General features: G+C 35.7%; 2 protein-coding genes across 5 annotated transcripts in view; both read right to left on the bottom strand.

Moving 5' to 3' along the window:
* Positions 1 to 1,720: 1,720 nt before the first annotated feature.
* LOC103024979 (annexin A2) lies at positions 1,721 to 9,679 on the bottom strand. The gene is made up of 13 exons (XM_022679108.2): positions 9,577 to 9,679; positions 8,051 to 8,115; positions 7,849 to 7,942; positions 7,641 to 7,735; positions 6,172 to 6,285; positions 5,971 to 6,061; positions 5,696 to 5,775; positions 4,647 to 4,706; positions 4,418 to 4,508; positions 3,546 to 3,641; positions 3,079 to 3,137; positions 2,884 to 2,994; positions 1,721 to 2,027 (listed from the first exon to the last, which is right to left on the bottom strand). Exons 2-13 carry the CDS (start codon positions 8,096 to 8,098, stop codon positions 1,965 to 1,967), a joined length of 1,002 nt encoding a protein of 333 aa, XP_022534829.2. The 5' UTR covers positions 8,099 to 8,115; positions 9,577 to 9,679; the 3' UTR covers positions 1,721 to 1,964.
* A 1,816-nt stretch (positions 9,680 to 11,495) lies between these two features.
* arhgef2 (rho/rac guanine nucleotide exchange factor (GEF) 2) overlaps positions 11,496 to 21,386 on the bottom strand; it is a 98,029-nt gene continuing 88,138 nt past the window's right edge. For all 4 annotated transcript variants that reach the window (XM_022679109.2, XM_022679110.2, XM_022679112.2 and 1 more), the window contains 11 exons: positions 20,210 to 20,286; positions 19,880 to 20,052; positions 18,611 to 18,678; positions 18,219 to 18,407; positions 17,374 to 17,472; positions 17,213 to 17,268; positions 16,063 to 16,104; positions 15,897 to 15,947; positions 15,401 to 15,760; positions 14,148 to 14,313; positions 11,496 to 13,084 (listed from right to left, as the gene is read on the bottom strand). In XM_022679109.2, the coding sequence (XP_022534830.2) occupies positions 13,002 to 13,084; positions 14,148 to 14,313; positions 15,401 to 15,760; positions 15,897 to 15,947; positions 16,063 to 16,104; positions 17,213 to 17,268; positions 17,374 to 17,472; positions 18,219 to 18,407; positions 18,611 to 18,678; positions 19,880 to 20,052; positions 20,210 to 20,286 (1,364 nt within the window). In that variant the 3' untranslated portion in view covers positions 11,496 to 13,001. The remainder of the gene's footprint in view (positions 13,085 to 14,147; positions 14,314 to 15,400; positions 15,761 to 15,896; positions 15,948 to 16,062; positions 16,105 to 17,212; positions 17,269 to 17,373; positions 17,473 to 18,218; positions 18,408 to 18,610; positions 18,679 to 19,879; positions 20,053 to 20,209; positions 20,287 to 21,386) is intronic.

A 21,386-nucleotide genomic window follows, 5' to 3' on the forward strand; every position in this document is an offset into this window, starting at 1 on the left:
TAACATAAAACTAAAGTCAACTAAATATCTTTGCAACTGCACTTAATGACACTTTCAAAGTTTTTGAATTTTTTAATTCCTTAAAGTATTTTTTTCTTTATTTAGTTGAGTATTTATTGCCATAATATGGATTAGAACATTACTCAAATAGGGTTATTCACTGCATACAAACTCTACCTCTTCACAACCTTACAACTGATGCTGTCAAACATATTAAGAGACAAGAAATTCAACTAATTAACTTTTCACAAGTTCAGCACAGCTGTTAACTGAAAGCTGAAAACTGATGTGCAAAGCTGTCATCTTAGCAAGAGGCGCTACTTTGAAGAATCTAAAACATAAAACATATTCTGGTACTAAATAATTTCATATGTTGTTTATATATTATTTATTATTTATTCTGATATGGGATATTTAACAAGCACAAATATTTACTCATAAGGTCAGGAGCAAGCTTCTAATTGTAATTTTACAGATTTTACAAAATATAAAATCAATTTCAAATATTTTTAAACATTTCTATTAGCCATTTTACATTATTGTCATATGTTCTAAAATTTCAGTTTTTCCTAACAATAACATTTTCTAACTTATGACATTTTGAACAGACAAATTAAAGTGTCAAAAAGTGAAACTGAGATATTTTTTTTGCATAACAGTGACAAGATACAGTAATTCATACTTATGAACCACAAATATTTAGAAAATGACACATTTTCTGGAATGTTCGCAATTCTCTCTCTACATGCTCCAGCCCCAGCTGGATAAATCAATCACTGACAGGCAAACAAAGTCACTCACAGTAGCTTTGGTGTGAAATTGTTATTTTATATGGTCTTAAGCAAACAAGCAGTATGTATTTTCGGTTATATACTGTGTGTAATGGTTAACAATCCATAATGTAGCTTTTGGGGTCATTAAACACTTTGGACACTGAGAAAGCTTCAACCAGGACTTATCAGAAAACTTCTCTAGATTGCATTGTTTCACATCATCCATTCAAAATAAATTTACACACAAATTAAAGAAAATTTCATACATAAAATGCAAAAACTCAATAAAAACCCCACTTTTACTCAATGAATGCCTTGTTAATATTCATAAATTACATATAAAATGTGCTACTTCTCAACATCCAGTGTATTGTTTTTTGTAAAACAATATTGTATGCCTAAAATAAGTAACACAATTGGGACAGATAAACAAGGAAAGAAGATACGGAAGATGAGAGGATAAGTAGCACTGGATCAGTAGATAAGATAAAGGAAACAGGAAGCAACAGCGTAATGGAAGTGTGTGGGAAAATGCTTTTGTGTTTGTGTGTTACTTATATAAACAACCATTCTGACTGTGAACACAACTTAAGGGTTTACAGGACTTCCTCTAGATTTTCAGAACACTTGTGCTTCTTCTGCATAACAAACTATTTATGACTTTTTTCATTGAAAGGGAAATATCATCTAAAATCTAGTCTATTTAGGAAACCCTTTATGGAAGGGTTACAGATATTCAATGCAATGATGCATGATATACAGTATATCAAAGAGGACATGTGCATATATACGTTTTAAAGGCAAAGTGAATGAAAAATAACAGGCTGTTAAATTCGGATGGATTAAAGAGGTTAAAAAAATGGTCATAAAATGAATTTTCATTTAATTTGTCAGCAGTAGCTGTCCCAACCAGTTGCACCCATGCCTTAAAGATGAAAATGTAACAGTTTTATTCTTTGTTAATTTATTTATTTATCATCGTTTTATTACACAGATAAAAATGTACAAAATAAAAGGTGAAGCTTAAATATCCAGTACAATCGTTGAGCCTCTTCAACTTATTATGGCAGACTATGACTCCTCCTAGTGGTAGATAAACATAGTTTGCAGAGCTTGTTACAGAAAGAGGGCATTTACTGTATACTAATGAAAACTTTCTAAAACAGAACCACAGCAAATACAAGAGTTCCCCTATATGTCTTCCGATCGGCAAATACCCAGCAGAGCCAGCTGCAGGTCCCCTTTAAATTCTTTCTGCAAATAAAACAAAACAAAACAAGATGTGTAATAATCATTTATCAAGTGTTATTTATAGTTATATACAATAAAAGCTGTGTTTAAATATACAATATATTAAATATACAGAATTTAAAGCAGTAAATAGCTTTTTAATTAATATTTCAGACAGTTTGAGAATAATAGTGAAAATAATAATAATAAGTGATATATTAATATAAATTTATACGTTTAGGTTATTTTTATCATGGATCATTCTGGATATGAACATTTATGCAAAAAAATAAATACTAGTGGATAGTAGTTTTTGTTTATTTGTAGTTTTAGTATTAGATAATTGAACTCACAAACTGTCCCTTACATGTTTCACAATGTATTGATAAATGAACCAATAAAAACTATCCACAATGACCTGAAATAAACGTTTCTTACTTTAACTTTCATTTAAAGTTAAGAAGGTTTTATTTTTCACCTATAAAGTTGCAGTTTTGGAGATACATGTTTTCCATTGAAAAGCGAATTAAAATTTAATTATTTCTCTTTTGAATTGTAATGTGACTTATGTGCATGTAAAATGTGAAATAAGGAAAAATAAACATATATACTCAATTCATATTATATATACAACTATTTTTGTGAAAAAATATAATCAGAAAAATGTTGGGACAGCATGAGAAGTGCAATTAAAAAGTACAGTACAATGTTTTTCAAATTAGCTTGATTTAATTTGATTGCAGACAGCATGTACCTATGTACACTACTAATTAGCCTGTGGACCACCTATTACTGACTAGCTAGTGCATCCTCCTATAGGTCTTTTTTGTATTAGCAACGGACAGAGTTTCAGACAACCCGGTTGAAGTTTATAACTGACCTCTATAGTTGAGTAGAGAGAACTGTTGGCCAGCTTGCGGAAATGGACCCTCACCCACAGGAGGTCCTCCTCACTCCGGCCCACCAAGATGCCTCGAACAACAGAGTTTTTCTGAAACACAGATAATCACGCACAGTTTAGTGTCCACCCAGTCACCTGACAGCTGATAAAAAGTAGATAGAGTGCTCTCCTCACCTTCATGGAGGTGTGTAGGCGCTGGGCCAGATAGAGTGGTGTATTCTGGATTGTTTGAACTGTTAGATAGATAGATAGATAGATAGATAGATAGATAGATAGATAGATAGATAGATAGATAGATAGATAGATAGATAGATAGATAGATAGATAGATAGATAGATAGATAGATAGATAGATAGATAGATAGATACTTCATTTATCCCGAAGGAATGTTAGGCATGAAATAAGCACATATATTGCTTTATCACAATAAAAATATTGAACTGTAATTTATTTGGAAAGTTATGAGCTACCACTAATGCGACATTAAGAGACAACTCGACACGCTTGGAGGAGAACACTAACTACCACTAACTGACACCTAGGTAGCATAGCTTGGAATTTGCCACTATAAAAAAATAATAAACAAATCAAATCTCATTAGAATGTTCACATCAGTATAAAGGTGTTGGCAGCTTTCTCACCCAAAATGCGCAGACCGAGTCGCAGGTCGCCTGAGAAGTTGCTCTGGACTGTTTTATCAACCGGTTCCCCATTCATGTCTTCCAATCTAGAGAACACTAATACACCAACACAGGGTCATGCATAAAGCTTGTATCTTTCATTTTTATGTTTTTATTTTCTTTTTTAACATAATGAATTAATCTAGCAGTTGGTCTTTAGAATGTCTCAAAATTTCATGAGGAATGGACCTCAGTTGCTCCAAAATTACGTAGCAGCACGGGTGGGCAAAAACATAAAAGGGCATAACATAAAACTGCACAACATGGAACCTTTACATAGAGGGGGTGTGGCTAAACCTGAACATATAAATGGATTGAATAGATGCTTTTGAAAATTTGTTTTTCTTTTAACTTTTGTGCACTCTATCACATTTCTTTTCGTATTTAGGAGAACCCTACACTCTAAAAAACAGAGGTACGATATGAGTACTTTTTTGTACTCAAAGGTATACTCTTAATAATTGTACCCTCAAACAATATTGGTCTTTACAGGGTCAGATTTGTTCCCTCTGAAGTACAAAGTCATTTTTAACAGCAATAAGTACAAATTTGTACCATTTAACCAGCCACATTCAGTATTCTGTATCACTGCACTAATAAACAATGTTTATTTTAATTGCACATTTTTTATTTGAAAGCCAGACAATTTTGGATCATCAAGTTTTTGAGCCATGATGCCCACAAGTTGTATACAATATTCCAGAAATATTTTTTTGGAGATACTGGGAGATACTGTACTCTGTACTGTACTGTACTGTACTCTGATTGTGGGTGTGATATCTGCTTGTAAAGCTGTAAGGGAGAGTCCAAAGTCTGAGCTCAAAAGTTTATACCTCTGTTGAGATGGTCTGCATTGCGAGAGGTCAGCACTTGGATCCAGGGGGTGGGGTCAGATTTCTTTGCAATGATGGCATCTTTAAGACTCTAAACACACATTCAGTGAGATTTAGTATTAGTGCCAGTATATGGCTTTCTGTAGGAGGCCATATAAAGTTTATGAGGAGAGAGAATGAGCAACAGAGAGAGAGAGAGAGAGAGGGAGAGGGAGATTTCGTGCCACACCTTGACATCTTGAGCTATGAGCTGGTAATCAATCTCCCCGGTTGTGTTTAACTCCTCCTTCTGTTGATATGACAGAGACGAGAGACAAGAAGCTGACTTATTAACTTCTAACTGCAGAGAACATGCTATAATCCATCTTAGGCTTATGTGGGGGTTCTGTGACTTATTACAATTGGGGAATCCATTTGAGTGCTCTATAGAATCATATATTTCAAAATATATGTAAGCCCAAACTTCTTTAGTTTTATAACAACTCTACTGCCTTTGGTTAGAACCACTAGACAACCTTCTGTACCACTTTAAAATAAGACTACCTTTATAAAGGGGTTATGAATGGTTTATAAAGGAGATTATTAATAGTTATGAATTGGGCTGCAAATACTTTAAAACTTATTAATAAGCAGTTAATAAATAAATAACAACATAGATAGAAATAACAACAGTGAGTTGTTATTTAGTAGTAGTGATTCCACACTCATTTCTTCTGTCAAACCTCGTTCTAGATACTGATCTTACTTTGTGTTTTCCATCAATCAGCATTAAACTTGTTACATTAATATATTTGTAAGTATGTTTAACTATTTACTATATATTAAATGACTAAGCAAACTGTCAAACTGTTGTAACTGCTTATCAATGGTTTTAAAGCATTTACAACCTAATCAACAATACTTAATAATCTAATTTATAAACCATTTATAAACCCTTTATAAGGGTAGTCTTATTTTAAAGTGGTACCCCTTCTTCTTTATGGTTGTACCAGTAGAACTCCTCTCACAGTGTAATTGGACCTGATTAAATAAAAAGAGTTCTATATTTGACAGAATGTAGTCCTGTGACTTATAGCACTAGAGGACCCCTTTTAAAAAAGTTTTATAAGACTAATGTTCTACAAGATCTACAAGAAAATCTGCAAGCTGTTTTTCTTGGATATGCAAAATGAATTAACCAGATAAAGAACCATTTGAACATTCAATTAGATGTTCACAGATTCTTTGCTAAGCTTAAATCACAGAGGCTCTGACCAGTAATCCATGGTCACGCTTTACCTTGAGTATGGCCAGCACCAGCTTGGTGAAGTCTTTGCTGGTCTCACTGATCAGGTCTTTCTCCAGGTAACGTCCGTAAGCTGTGGACCAAGAAACACAAATGCGTTCCTAATGAACCCCAATGACTACATTCATCATGCTTCCCAGATAACTTTCCCCACAGCATGATGCTACCACCCCTGTGCTTCACTGCTGGGATGTTGCATATCTTGGAATAAGCACTGTTAGCTTTGCAACCAGCTAGCAAATTAATTTAACTCTGTATCTACCCTCACCCTGCTTGTACTCGATTGTGATATCTCGGAGCTGTTCTGGTGATCTGGTGCACAACACCTCCAAGAGAGCTTCCTCATCAGTACCTAGACCCTACACAACCACACACACACACGTGCACAATTGTATATCATAAACATCATATCAGCAATGGTTCAAATCTACATTGTACTGCATTGCTGTGGTTAAGGTTCTTGGCTCACCTCCATGGAATGGCGAAGACGGTGGGAGTCGAACTGAGCTGGGGTCATTAGTAAGGCCAGCAGCAGCTCCTGCACGGCCCCGGACAGGGCTTTCTTCAGAACTGCGTTCAGATCCTGAGATATACATTGTGAAGTATAAGGACAAAAAAACAAATTAATTTGTTTCTTCATTCATCAGGTCACTCTCCAGGTAACAACCGTCTGGAAACAAGCATCCACCTGGAAGACTGCATTGAGTGCCAATCCATATCTGGGCGTATGGTTATTGTAGTTATACATACTTACATATTTTTACGTAAACCAGGACAGTTTAGAGTACCTAATTTACCTGATCTCCAATTTTTTTTTTTTTTTCCCCGAAATTTTAGGAGGAAATCAGTGAAAGTCCCCAGTGAAAGTTCCACATAGACACGAGGAGAACATGGATCTCCACCCAAATAGAAACTTAAACCCAAGACCCAAGCACTGAGAGGCAAACATGCTAACCACTAAGCCAGCCTGCCACCCATTTGGTATTTTGAAGCTAATCATGGTGCCCATTTAAGGATAAAGTCCCACCCCTCAGCAAGAACAGCCAATCAACTTTCTGGTTGATTACTTATATACAGTAGTGCTTTTCTAGAAACCCCTAGGATACTTTTTAACCACTTTTTACACTCAGCACTCATCCACCCACACAATGGTAGAAACCGGAATCCAACTGCACACAGTGTACTCTTAACCGGAAACAACGGTCCAGAAACAACCATCCACCTGGAGGAGTGCCAGTCCTTATCTGGGCATACAGTCATATATACTTACATACTTATACATAAACCAGGACAAATTAGAGTACCCAGTTTACCTGATCTCCAATTTTTCTTTCAGAATTTGGGAGGAAACCATCTACCTGGAGGACTGCATTATATAGTTATACAAACTTACACTTAAAACAGGATCATTTAGAGTACCCAATTTACCTGATCTCCAAATTTTTCGATATTTGTATAATTTTTTTCCCATTTTTTGGAGGAATTTTGGGAGTTCCCTGTGGGAGTTCCACATGGACACAAGGAGAACATAGAAACTCCATCCAATGAACCCAAGACCCAAGCGCTTAGAGGCAAATGTGCTAACCACTAAGCCAACCCTCCACCCATATGGGATTTTAAAGCTAATCACGGTGCCCATTCAAGGATAAAGTCCTGCCCCTCAGCAAGAACAGCCAATCAACTTGCTGGTTGTGCTGAGAGCGGAGTAGGGTCAGCGTGCTGGTGGGTAAGCTCCCCCAGTAGCATTATTGTACACTATAAACTGTTCATGATGTTATTATCAGGTTTTATCAGTGATTTAAAATTATGTTTCAGAAATGGTAATTCGGCCTTTGAGGACATCACTGCCCCGTGCTTCACTGTTACATGTAGATTTTTGTCTGAAAAGAATTTAAATGATTTAAGTGATACTAAAGTAATACAGCAGCATTTCCATACCTTCTGTGCGAGGTTGTGGTAGGCCACAGCAATGTTCTGTCTCTGGGCATTGGTCCGGTTAGTTAGGATCCATATTAAGGTCCTCACGTCAACAGCTAACAACACACACACAGACAAACGTGGGCACACACTCAAAACAACCCAAGACACCTGAAGTAATCAAGTATAAACAGGTTCTAATATTGTGTTAAATGAAAGTTCTCAGTACTTTTGTTGTCCAGTGCAGCATAAATCCGACGAGCATCCAGATCTGGATCAAAAGGCTGAAACGGACGCATTGTTCCCAGAGTTCCCCACCACATCTAAAAATGAGAAGAATGACTCACAAGAATGAGAACAAAGGAATGAAGACAATATGAATGAATAAATATGACAAGGTTAAAATAAATATGTTGCAGTATGTTACGTACAGTTTCTTTGCCTGGATTGTACTCAATGTTGTCCACTGGTCTCTCCATATCTCTGAAAGTTTCGACTGCAAATTGCAAATAAAAGGAAAATGTTACAAACACTACAAGATCTATCTATTGACTAGATTAAAAATTGTGTAATTTCTTACATTATTAAATGGTTGTCATGTGAAAAAAATCTATTCATAGTGGAGGTTAGGGAACAACAGTTATTTACAGAGATATTTACCACCATAAGCTACGTTCACATGACAAGCCACATTGCTCAAATACAATTTTTTGCTCAGATCAGATTTGGCAGATCTTGACGGTTTACATTCACAAATGTAAGTAAGCTGTATATGTATGTAATAAGAATGAATCTGCCCCTGAAACATCTCACATGCTCACACTGATCTGTGTATAAACGTCTCCTTCTTCACTAACAACAAAACATGTCATATTTGAGAGACGACTCGTAGCTTTATAAAGGGAAACGGATGAGTTAGCAGCTCATATATGGAGCATCTTTTGCTGGAGTGGAGAAACACTGGTCTGAAGTTCATGTTCAGGTCGAGGAGGTGAAAAAAGGACAGGTGGTTTGCTTTTGCTGTTTTTGCAGCTACAGCTGCACCTAGAGATGTGTGGGTACGAAAAAGAAGCCTCATGAATTCCAATTTAACCGTTTATGTCTCTGCATGTCCATGGTTCGGATATGTATCAGATTTAGGACCACATATGAAAGTGACTCAAATCTGATTTGAAAAAATCGTATTTGGCCCGTTCACACAGCCACGAAAAAAATCAGATCTGAGCCACATTGAGCAAAAAAAAAATCTGATTATGAAGAATATGCTACAGCACAATCTCTATTCAGTATAAAAAAGAGGTCTGTTTTATAAAAGTGGATATTTCAAAACATTACTCAACTATTTAAAATCAAGTGAACATTATGTGGACACATTACATTAAAACAGATTCAAATATTTAAGTTTAATCAATTTATATTAACTTTTAGTTTAGTCTGTTGCCATTGGCAGCTTGTTTTCCATTGGCTTCTGGCACAATTTGTTTGCATATTGGGTGTGTCCCCTAGTTTCTAACACTATTATCACATTATTAGTGTAAAGTGATTCCCTGCAGGCTACTTTAGATAAACGTTTAGATTACACATTATGATGAACTGCCTGGCCTCTGTAAGAACAAGCAACATTTTCTGAGCTGCAGTAACTCTATGTTGTCTGTATGCTAAACTGATCACTCTATAGTATTTCAATTCTATATTTTACTTAAATGACATGAAGAGAGGACAAAATACAAATCTATTTTATTCACCTGACCATACCATGTGAAGTAGAATTATTGTGCAAAGCAAATGATACAACAAAAAAATAAAAATGAAACTTACTGACAATTTAGGCATAATAACTAAACGTTTTTAGTCTAATTAACTAAAGTTTTTGGTAAACATTACACAAAACTCTTAAGACAACCAGTTTTCTCAAATAATTTAAGTAAATTCAACAAAAACTTAATAGGCTACTTACCGTGGATCCTCCAGCTTTCAGATAGAGCAGCCTGTGTCAGTAGGACACTGCGGCTCCTCCCGAGTGAATGACTGTTGGACTTGAGCTGGAGTTGTCTGGTTACGTTTGCAGATAAGGGTGTGATGTAGACTCAGCTGCTGACAAATATTATGATTGGACTCTATAATTACTGCCCCAAGTGCTTCACAAGCACAGCAGTACACAAGGCTTGATCAAGGCTTGGCTTAATGTAGGATATCTAAAGCTCATAGAGACACATTTGGAGTGAGTAATATTGAGTAGTGAACTGTTAAGTGTGTGGTATGATATACACCCACTGAGTAATTAATAAGAACCCTGCAGTAATACAAGGTAGGGATTAATATTCCTCTCAGAAAAGCTTTAGCTCTTTACAGCAAGGATTTCACAAGATGTTGGAAAGATTCCTTGTTGAGAATCTGCTATATGATGGCATGACCCAAGAATTTCCTGTGAATCTCCTCATTCTACCACATCCCAAGTGACTAAGAAGAACCACTGCTAAAGCACACTGACCTTAATTGTTGTGTCATGAATTTTTTTAGAGGATTTTGAATTGTGGAAAGGGATTAATGGGATAGCCATTAAAAGATGGTTCAGCTGTGGTCATAAAGGGACACACATGGTTAGCAAAAATACTGAAATATTGGTGGCTTTTAAGTAATGATTTATTAGTATTAACACCTTAAATTGTACCAAGAACTCACTGCTCATGCCTTTACACTATCTCAACCAGATCAGCTTAATTTTATACAATATATTCATTTTATTGATGACGAATTCTAAGCATAAATCCTGATTCACCAAATCAAACAAATTTTCTCTAAGTTTCTCCAGTCTTCAACTATCCAGTATTGGTGAGGCTACATTCAATGCAGCTTCAGCTTTCTGTTCTTGGAAACCCATTGTCACACCTGGCGCTGTAAGAGCTTCTGTCTCTCCCACACTCAGCTCTACCTGCGATCTGCAGCCTCCGGACTTCATTTTCTTTTGCCTATTTTTGTATTTCTCGTTTTTTGACCTTGCTTTGTTCACCGAGTCTGATTTTTGCCTGCCCCCTTTACTTAATAAAGTCAAGTTTTATCTGCATCAGCGCGTGTCTGAGTCCTGTCCAGCCATGACACCCACGTGAACTGCTCTTTTCTGTAGCTGTAGTCAAGGTTGGATGTGTTTTTTCATTTCAAATGCATTTCACTACAATTACAGAGTTATTTGAGTTACTGTAGCCTTTCTGTCAGCTGAGGTGACAAAACTAAAAAAAAAAGTGAGTAAAATTACCGGAGGACCAGTGATCAGTTTCTGAATCAGTTTTTTAAAGCACAGTTTTCATGCATCTTGGCATGTTCCCCTCCACCAGTCTAACACACTGCTCTTTAATAACTTCAAATATTCAAGCAGTTCAGCTTGTGAGGTTTGATGGTTTGTCATCCATGTTCCTCTTGATTATATTCCAGAGGTTTTCAATTTGGTAAAATTTTTAAGTGATCTCTTATTTTTTTCCAGAGCTGTATGTCCGTGTTGGACATGTGTGTAAGTGTGTGCATGGTTTGTGTTTGTGTGAGACAATAAAGAAGCAGAAGCTCAACAATTCTGTATTGCTACTGTATATTTGACCAACACAATACAAACAGGCAGTAAGTTCAAGTAATAAAAATAATAAAATTACAACATAAAAGTTAAAAAAGTTACAAGGTTTACACTTAAAAGGGTTTGTAAGTTTTTTTTTTCCTTTTTCAAAAAATTCCAAATATTTATACAGACAGATACATAATATACATAAGAGAGAAAAAACCCTTCTGCGTCCCGGAGTGGACTTCAGTTAGACTGCTCTGCTGACGGCCTGCCATGTACACAGCTACCTTAATGGGATGAAGTGAAGCGGTTAACGAATGAAGCCACTGTTTTTTTTTGTTTTGTTTTTTTACTAAACTAATGGCTCATTAATGTCTGAAGGGAGAGGGAACACACACCTGAAGACCTACAAATAACGATCATTTATTATTAAATGACCTAAACATGATAGAAATTCTCGTCTACTCTATTCAAATAAAGTATAATTTAACAGAATATTACTAACCAGTAAACCACTTTGGTAATTTATTGTTGTCTCTTGCTTCCCTTACTTTAGCTTTAGTTATTTATCATGCTATCTTCACTGATACATGATCAACGGCCTGCATTTGCCACCCTGTAGAATTAGAAGTGTTTGGTCATTAAGAAAAATGCAGGTTTCAAGTCTCCCATAAGCTTCATACGTTATTAAAGGAATTGTGTCCAGGAATTCTTAACTTAACTAACTCAATATTCTGTGTCTGTACAGTGTGGTCTTACAGAGCATAATTTCATATATAATTTCTGTATGCGTTCCTGAATTTTTAAAAGATACAATATGTCCTGATGCAAGGCACGCTAATACTAGAATTCAATGGTTAGATGCTGAAGAAAAAGTCATTTTCAGAGCTGCAGTGATACTGGCATGGATGTACGTGTTGTATTAGTGTGCTGGTGTGAGTGGATCAAACACAGCAGTGCTGCTGGAGTTTTTAAACATATCAGGGGCAAATGAGTCTGATTAAAATGAGTGTACAAACTTAAATTTAACATCTGCCCATTGGATTCAATTCTAAGTGTTCAAAATGAAATGTACATGTGCTTGTTTTGATAATAAAAACAAGCACAATGCATGCACAGAAAATAGAGATTATGATAAAAAGCCCTGGAACATTCCTTTAAGATTTTTATAATTGCTACTATGAGGTGCATACAAAGCAGTACTCACATTATTTCAACGCTTTGTAAATACAAGCTTTACCCCTGTTTATATGCGTATTCTAATATTTCCATACAGTACATAAGTACAGTACAGTTAATCTTTCCTACCTTCATATTTTCAGCCTCTTTTTTTTTTTTTTGTTTCAGTCATCTGCACCATATAAAACAACAATACAAACAGCAGAATAAACGTAAAACGGCAGGCAGTAGTAGGCTACAGATCAAATCAAGATACGAGGTTACTCTCAGTAACATAAATTATCAACGATTCTTGACCAGCAGATTACCTCTGTGACATACACATTTCTTTTTTCCCCTTAAACTCTCATGTTTTTTTTTTTCCGTGTATCAAACAGGAAGGGGAAAGCGTCTGGAATTCACACGAATGAAATGAGATTCAACATAACTGCTATATATAAAAAAAAAACAACATCCTTCAATCAGTCAACCTTCCAGTTCTCTCAGCTATAAATAGTTCTATAGCAGGACGTATTAGGCCGCATCTGCTCCTCTATCTTTGAGGTGAACAGGAGGCGGTGGTGTGAAGCGTCCAGCGGCAGAGCATAGGTCAGTCCGGCTCTGCGGCTGACTCCGTTGTTGTGGTCAGGTTAGGCAGGCTGGCTGGCTGGTTGTTGTTAGGTTTGGGTAGCGTCTGGTCCAGCCTCACCATCTGGGGCCTCAGTCCCACATTCAGTCTCTTCTGGGATGTCCTGGAGGTCTATAAAATGAGAGAGAGATAAAAAATGAGACAATTACATAATTATTTAGAATATATATCATTGCATAATAAAAATTATATAATGAAACTGATTCAATAAGCTACAAGTTAGAATTTCCTCCCTAGAAATGGCTGATTTTTTTAACCAAAATATGCGATGGGCTGATATTTCTCTAATTTAGCCAATTCTGAGAGCCAATCAGATCATATTTATAAGTTAAGTATCACAGCAGCTCTATGTGAGTGTAATTTTAGAGGCTTTACAGGAAGATGCAGTTCCTTGTTTAACAACTGGATGGAATTACTATCATTTTTGACTCAATCTCAGATATTGAGATATGCAGAATGTGTAAAACTAACGCACACTACAGAATCCCTGCATAAAGACCCATAACCAAGTTCGCCTGTAAAGATTAATGTGGCATCTAGTCTCACCCTTATTTGGTATTATTAATCAGTCGATCAAGATAAAAAATGATCAGCTAAAAACTGAGAAATTGTTGCCTATTTATTAACAATGCATTGTACCTTAAAGTTCAATTACGGCCCAATAAATAAACACTATTCTTTTGGCAATACTTCTCTATAAGGACATTTGCACATCTTAGCATTTGTGTCCTCAAATATTAGGACATACATTGCATCTTCTTATCTAAAAAAACTACTAAAATAAATAAGTATCTAATAATCTAATAAAGTAAGGTGCTGCTAAATAACACGCCATACCATAGATCTACTAACAAAATATCTAGCAATAACAGGTCAGGGGGTTAAACAGAGTTATAAAAAAGTGTAAGAGTATAGTAGGTGCGGTTGTTCCAGCAGATACTGCTGCAGTGTGCTGTCAGTCTTCAAAGAGGAGATCACAGAGATACAGCAGGTTAAATATTGTCAGAGTGCAGCGATTCCCACCCACAGTGTAAACACAGGGAAGAGAGTCAGAGAGGATATTACCTTCTAACACACCCAGAGACTGAGAGAGAGAGAACACGAGAGATAGGAGAGGAGAGAAATAGTAAAGAGAGAGAAAAATATGAAACAGAACAAAGCCTCCGGGCCTCACCTCTGGGGCTGTCTGATCGCGGGGAAATCCGAACCTCTTCCTCTTCTTCAGATTCCTCCTCCTCGCTGCCCTCCTGCACGCCGTCTAACTGGTCCACGGCTTCCTGGCAGGCTAGCGGGGCGAGGGGTCCCGGACCCCCGTCACTTCCTCTTCTCGGAGCCGGAGTCTAGGATAAAACAACAGAAATGAACATCATGACTCATAATGAGTTCAAAACATCGTACTGTGCTATTGCTAACAATGAACATGTTAAAAAAATTAGTTTAAGTGCCAAATATACATTCACTGATAATGATCTAAAAAAATCTGAAATCACACAATATTGGGGTTCCTGTATCAGCAGATTAAATTGCTTAAAAATATATGATCCACATGTGAAGTTATTTAAATGTGACTAATATTGTTCGTTCCTAATTTCACTTTCTGGTTTAATTTATTTTATCTCTTCTTTAATTTGTTTTAAATTTTTTACATTTTCAGATTTATTATTTTTATATTATATATATATATTTTTTGTTCATTTTTACAACTTCCACTGATTAATTGTAATACTATTTATAATTTTATAGTTTTCTGGATGATTATTAGTAATAAGTTTTTACAATTTTTTTTTTATATTTTCAAATTTATTATTTGCAATACTTTACAAACTTTGTTATATTACTATTTTTACTATCTATTACATTATTGGGATTTTATTTTTATATTTTCAAGGTCATTACTTATAATACTTCATTGCATTATTTGAAATAAATATATTCTAGGTAAATAAATGGTAATTGTTTATTATATCACTGAAAATATTTTACATTTTGATAGTTGATTTTTTTTGTTTTTTTTGTGTCAAGTGATTTCATTACATTTTATCATTATTTGATTTCTTAAAATATTTGACAACATTACTGAGAATTTATTTTTATTATTTTTTTTTCATTATTACATTATTATTAATTTATTACATTTTTAGGCTAAATATTTTATTACTTTATTACATTATTTGAATTGTTTTGATTTTCTGGGATTATTATATTATTGAGAACACAAACTACAGATCCTCTGACAGAGTTGTTAACACAGTTTTAATTAGACAAGCTAGCAGCATTCTTGTTTGATATTAAATGTACGTTCTACAAAACTGCTTTTATATTATGATTTTATATATCACTAAAAACAGTGATTCCACTTCTTTGGTTTTCTTGTATGCTACACACTCACACATACATTTCACATATCTTTGAGGTCTAATCAGTCACCTGCTGTGTTTTGTCTGTATCTGTGTTGTCCTCTGCTTTGTTGCCGTTGCGTGCGGCCTGCAGTTCTCTGAGCTGAGTCTCGAGCTGCACCCGTGCTTTCTCGCTGTCCCGCAGCTTGCCCTCCAGGGGGAGCAGTCTCCCCACCTCCTCGTGCAGCAGGGTGAACTGACGCTGTAGCAGAGCGTGTTCCCCCACCACACCACTCACACCCTCCAGCAGAGCGTCTCGGGACAGAGAGCGGCTCAGCCGGACCGGGGAGGGGCCCAGCGGGATGGAGGTCGGGGTGGGCGGAGCCGAGCAGGGCGTACAGCTGTCCCGCAGAAATAACTCCAGCATAGAGTCCTGCCTTATTACAGCAGCCTGGGGGGGAGAGGGGAGATACAGAGAGAACAAACTCAAATCAATCAGGGAAAAAAGCAAAGGATGCAAAGGATGGCGTAATGTTAAAAAGACAGAATGCTGACAGTGGCGCAGATGCACAGTCTCAGAGACTGACCTGTAGTCCATGGAGGTGATTGCTGAGGTTGACAAGTCTTTGGCATACTTCCTAAAGCACAGACAGAACAGTTTAAAGTGTTAGTTTGAAATATTTCATTAAAATAATGCTGCATTTTGATTAACATAATTTCATTCAAATGAATGCTGTAGTAACTATTCTGCACCTCATTAGGGGTCCTGTCCTGCAGCTGGTTGCCGTTTCGGTCCTGCAGATTGGAGAACAGTTATGATTTACATTTTAATTTATCTGTAACTTGGTTTTCTAGAGTTGCACTAACTTAGGCTCAATCACATTTCACCCCTTGACCCAACAGACTGCAGAGGAACACAATACTTTTTTATAAAAATAACATATTAAAAGCTTATTTCAGCTCCCCATTACAGAGGAATTAAGAAATGTACAATAATAATTAATTTCTGCATCACCTGCCCCTTTTCTGAAGACATATAATACCCTAAAGTTAACTAGTTAACCAGCAGCTAGTTTGCTGAACTTCAGGGCGGGATGCTTAAAGGGTTGTCCCAATTCGGTACCACTTTAAAATAAGACTACCTTTATAAAGGGTTTATAAATGGTTTACAATTAGTTTATTAATGGTTAATAATAAGGTTGTAAACGCCTTAAAAATCATTAATAATAAGTTATAACACATACGTAGAAAGGGCAACAATGACCTGTTGTTTGTCAAATAGTGAACCCACAGCCATCTATATTGTTGCCCTTTCTACATATGTGTTATAACTGATTATTAATATTTTTAAGGCATTTACAACCTAATTAGTAATCATTATAGTAAACCATTATAGTAAACCATTTATAAACACTTTATAAAGGTATTCTTATTTTAAAGTGGTACCAAAAATTCTTTCATGTAAAAATAGTAAGTGTGTGTTATTGGCTGGGGTGGAAAATGTGCAGATACAGTTTAACAAACCTATTTGCCCCCCTGCAATTTTGTGCCAAAATAAAGCAAGCTGATTTTCTATTTTACGGACAGCTTGAAAAAATATATAATTACACAAGCTTTGCTTTTATTGTTTTTTTTTTCGGCACCAGTGATAGATCCCAGAACCCACATACAATATTACAGCATATATATTTAACAATGATTCCTGTAGAAACCCCTACTTCCATATCTAGCAGAGTTTAGAGCAGAGTTGCTTTCCAGTATCAACACCACCATATTGTCCTAGTCTAAAGTCACTGCTGCCTTTAACAGTTTCACCAGCTTTGACTTTGACAGAGCTTTCTCTAGTGGGAGCCCAATAAATGATTTAATATCAGGCACTAAATTGCTAAAATCAAAGTCTTACCTTTTGTGATGGACTGTTCCCATCATGAGTTCCATTAACGGAAACCGTCTCTCCATCTGTGTTTAATAGAAAAAGTAGAAAATGAGAATGGAATATTAGCCTTTTTTTCATTGTATATTCACATTTTCACTGTAAAGAAACATAACAGGTGTAAGACTTACTGCTTACTGGTGCCTCTGTGTGGTTCTGGATACTGTTGGAACTGCAGGAGCGAGGGAGGTCGATGCTGGAGCCCAGGAGCAGTTCACTCAGTCTGTCCACTAATTTGAAGAACAGGGAAAAAGTAATTAAATATATATTATGTAAACCCATGTGTGTCACTTGGAATAGCTGTGCTGAACTTGTCTAGAGTTAATTAGTTGAATTTCTCGTCTCTTAATGTGTTTGAGAGCATCAGTTGTAAAGTTGTGAAGAGGTAGAGTTGGTATAAATAGCCCTGTTTGATTAATTTTCTAATGTATATTATAACAAAAACAACAACTAAGTAAAGAAAAAAAAAGGTCAATTTATCAAAAAAATTACAAAAACTTTGAAAGTATCCTCAAGAGCAGTCACAAAGACGTTATAATGAAACTGGCTTTCATCAGAATTGCACCAGGAAAGAAAGAGCAAGAGCTACCTCTGTTGCACAGGATAAGTTTATTAGAGTTACCAGCCAGTTAACAGCACCCCAGATAAGAGCACCTAAATGAGTATTTTGGTTTGTTTAACACTTTTAAGTTACTACATGATTCCTTATGTGTTCCTACATAGTCTGGATGATTTCAGTATTCATTTACAATATAGATTTTTTTGACTGGCACATAGTATACACTTTTTATTTACCAAATAATCTTATGTACAAATATCCCTTCTTGGGGTACCCAAAAGGCTATAGCTGACCATGTGCGTAATCATGTGGCTATGCAGCTACAATCAAGGCTACATTTGCCTTGTTCCAGTTCCAGTGTAAAATTAAAGATGCAACATCAGGTAGGGGAACTCAGGTAACTCATTCATGTCATACCTTCAGTGATGGCGTTATTCAGTAATCTTTCAGCTTGAGGTGCGTAAGGCGTGTCTGCTCGGAACACATTGCGGCAGTTGGTGGGATGGGCGACTTCTTGACCTCTGGTGACCTCTGCCAGGTCGCAGAACAGGGTAACACGTTCCTGTAGCAGCTCCAGCACCTCCCGGTCCTTTTGCTGAATATCAGCTGAGATAAAAACAGAACAGAGGTAAATTTGCAGAAATTCCATTAAGCTCATCAGAAACATTTACCACATCAGCTGGACAATATCCCAATCCTATATTCTAGACAGGTCATGGAAAGGTTAGACAGCATGGAGGATAACACAGTAATAGCAGGAAATGGAACAGCACTGAATGATGGAAAAACGAGCTCGTCCTGGTACTGACCTCTGATTCTTCGCAGAAGAGCTTTGTCCTCTGTCTCAATGAGGGGGAAATCTTCCCTGGAGGGGCACCTGAGTGAGGGGTAGAGACAGAGAGAGAGAAAGAGAGGATGAGGAAATGAACACAGAGAACCCCTCTGTGTGTGTGGCACAATCCCAGTCTTTACCAGCTTATTTCCTTTAACTCATTAAATCTGACCCTGGAGCAGTGGGTGAACTGCATGTGCACAAAAGCCTCAGTAAAAAGCGATTAGTAAAGAGAATGGGATCTTTCTGTGTGTTATTGTGTTTCTTTAGCTGTATTAAAGAAGCTCTATTGCTGGATGCATTAAATCAGCTCATGATTTTAGATCACTAAAGGCATATTACTGATTTATTAGGGAACCAAAATGATTTGGTCAAAAATGGCAAAAAAGCACTTTCAGCACTTCTTATTGTGTCTAATTTATTTTATTTTATTTTTAAATTAAATTACACTTTAAAAGTAATTACAAGAGGCAAAATACATGCAGACAATTTATGAGTTAGAACATTCATTAAAAACACTAAAAACATTTTTGTTATTCTGCTTTAGGCCAAATGTTTTATTTTATTCAGTTTTGGACAAAAAATTGTCAATTGTTGTGCATCCTTGGCGTATTTAAATAGAACATTACTAAATAATGTAATTAAAATTATACCTTGCTAATATACAATAAGTATTTGGAAGTTATTATATATAAGAACAGTAATAACCTGAATAATAATAGTTGTTTTTAGAAATTGAACAATTTCTGGATTTGATTTTGTAATTGAAAGCCTAAATGTCAAAATGTAAAAAATTATTTAAAAACATTTATTTTTCTATTTTAGGTGATTTTGAGATATTTTCTCTGGAACAATAAATGCCATTGTGTGCCTTTCAGTCTAAACAGCACAAACCAGAGGGACAGTTTATTATTTGGATTAAAGTACAGGTTTAACGGGACAGCTTGCTGAATATTATGGTGCAATGGAAATTAGGGATTAAGTTTTTTTTTATTAATGTTTATATTAGTATTCACTTACATGCTAAGGTGTATTATTTAATAACTATATAGACTTCTATGTAAACTGATTGTGGCTATTCTTTAGTTAGAGAAGTGAGTACTGACACTTTGACCTGTTAAAGTTTTAAATCCAAATATTTTCCTGACCTAATCTGAATATTTGAGTATCAGAAAATGGGTATAATAATGGAAAATTAGCTCTAATGGTGGGTAGTAGTGGAGATGGGTAAAGAGGGTAAACTCACTGCCTCACTGCCTCCTGAATGGTTTTCATCCAGTTGTTTCTGTCATCTTTAGAGGCGGCATGCAGCTCGTACATCTCCGGAGGCTCGCAGTCACTGATGAGGAACATCCCTCGCTCCTGATTGGCTATATCCCTGACTATCAGGTTCTGCAGAGACAGGACTGAAGGCTTGTCCTGCAAAAACAGACAAGAGTGAATAATAAAATAAAAAAGTGTGAATAAAAAAAGACTCTTCATTTTTGTTCATTCTTGTTTTATGTGCATTAAGTGATTTATGAAATTTATGAATATCAGAAAAAATGAGCTGGGTATTTATTGGGGACTAACTCACCAGACAGGGAAAAAAATACTTCTGGTCTTTTTCCTGCAAGAACACCAGGATGTCCGTCATCAACAGGACTTGCACATCTACAAAAATAAACACAGCTCAATGTTAGTCAAGATTATAAACATGTACAATTAATAGTTGTAATAAAACACACAAATACAATAAATACATGACCACACAATAAATAACATGCCCACACATTCACAATAAATAGTTTACATTTAAATTCAATAAGAAATTATCTGTTTAGAATTTCACTCCACCACAAATAAACAAATAAATTATTTAAACATGACTGTAGTTTTTATTAATTACATTTTACACTGAATACCCAACAGACATGATGTGAGAAAATATAGTATAAAGTTTAGTTTAACTTATGGTGGAGTACCAGAAAATAAAATAATCAAATTAAAATTAGTCCAACTGTGAGTATATACAGTACTAGTCAAAAGTTTGGACAGACAACTTCAAATTCAATGTTTATTTTTTTTCTTTCATTGTAAACCAATACTGAAGTCATACAGGATCACATGAGGAATCATGTAGTGAGCTTAAGTTAGTGTTAAACAAACCAAAATACTCATGGTAACTGCTAACTCTTATCCTGTGCAACAGAGGCTTACTAAATAATTCCATGTTTTTCTTCATAGCTTGCATGACTTTAGTATTAATCTACAATCCAGAAAATTAAAAAAATAATGAAAAAACACTGGATTTATGTGCCTAAACTTTTGACTGAATATTTTGTTACAATGAAAAAAGGCACCAGTTGTGGCAGATTTTCCAAAATACCAACACCTTGTACATGGCTTATTAGGCACTGACAATATGCTCATATAAGTATACTGCATATGTATATAACAATTTTAATACTTTTATATATTGACTTATACTTATGAAGAATTTCATGCTACCCCACCTCACCAGCCAGCGTTCTCATGGTAAGGCAAGGTGAATTACCACCCAAGGTGGACACTGAAGTGGATGGTAATGTTTGTGACCTGCAGAATCTGGCTAGAATTGTCCATGCAAACAGACAAGCTACTCTGGCACAAATTGTATCCCCAGTATTCTTTAATTTCCGTTGGACATGGCAAAAGTCATGGCATGGGGAAACAATATTTAATTTATACCCCATGTCCTTTGGCATGTCAGTGTATATATATTTTTAAATGAA

Source organism: Astyanax mexicanus, chromosome 4 (assembly GCF_023375975.1).
Source record: "Astyanax mexicanus isolate ESR-SI-001 chromosome 4, AstMex3_surface, whole genome shotgun sequence".
NCBI classification, from domain to species: domain Eukaryota; kingdom Metazoa; phylum Chordata; class Actinopteri; order Characiformes; family Acestrorhamphidae; genus Astyanax; species Astyanax mexicanus.

Bases quoted from the DNA above. Each gene is read 5' to 3' on its own strand.
- LOC103024979 (XM_022679108.2), bottom strand. From the start codon at position 8,098: ATGGAGAGACCAGTGGACAACATTGAGTACAATCCAGGCAAAGAAACT. The intron at 7,736-7,848 runs GTACTGAGAACT...GTGTGTTGTTAG, and splicing joins TGCTGCACTGGACAACAAAA to CTGTTGACGTGAGGACCTTA. The intron at 3,138-3,545 runs GTGAGAAAGCTG...TCTATCTAACAG, and splicing joins ACTCGGTCTGCGCATTTTGG to TTCAAACAATCCAGAATACA.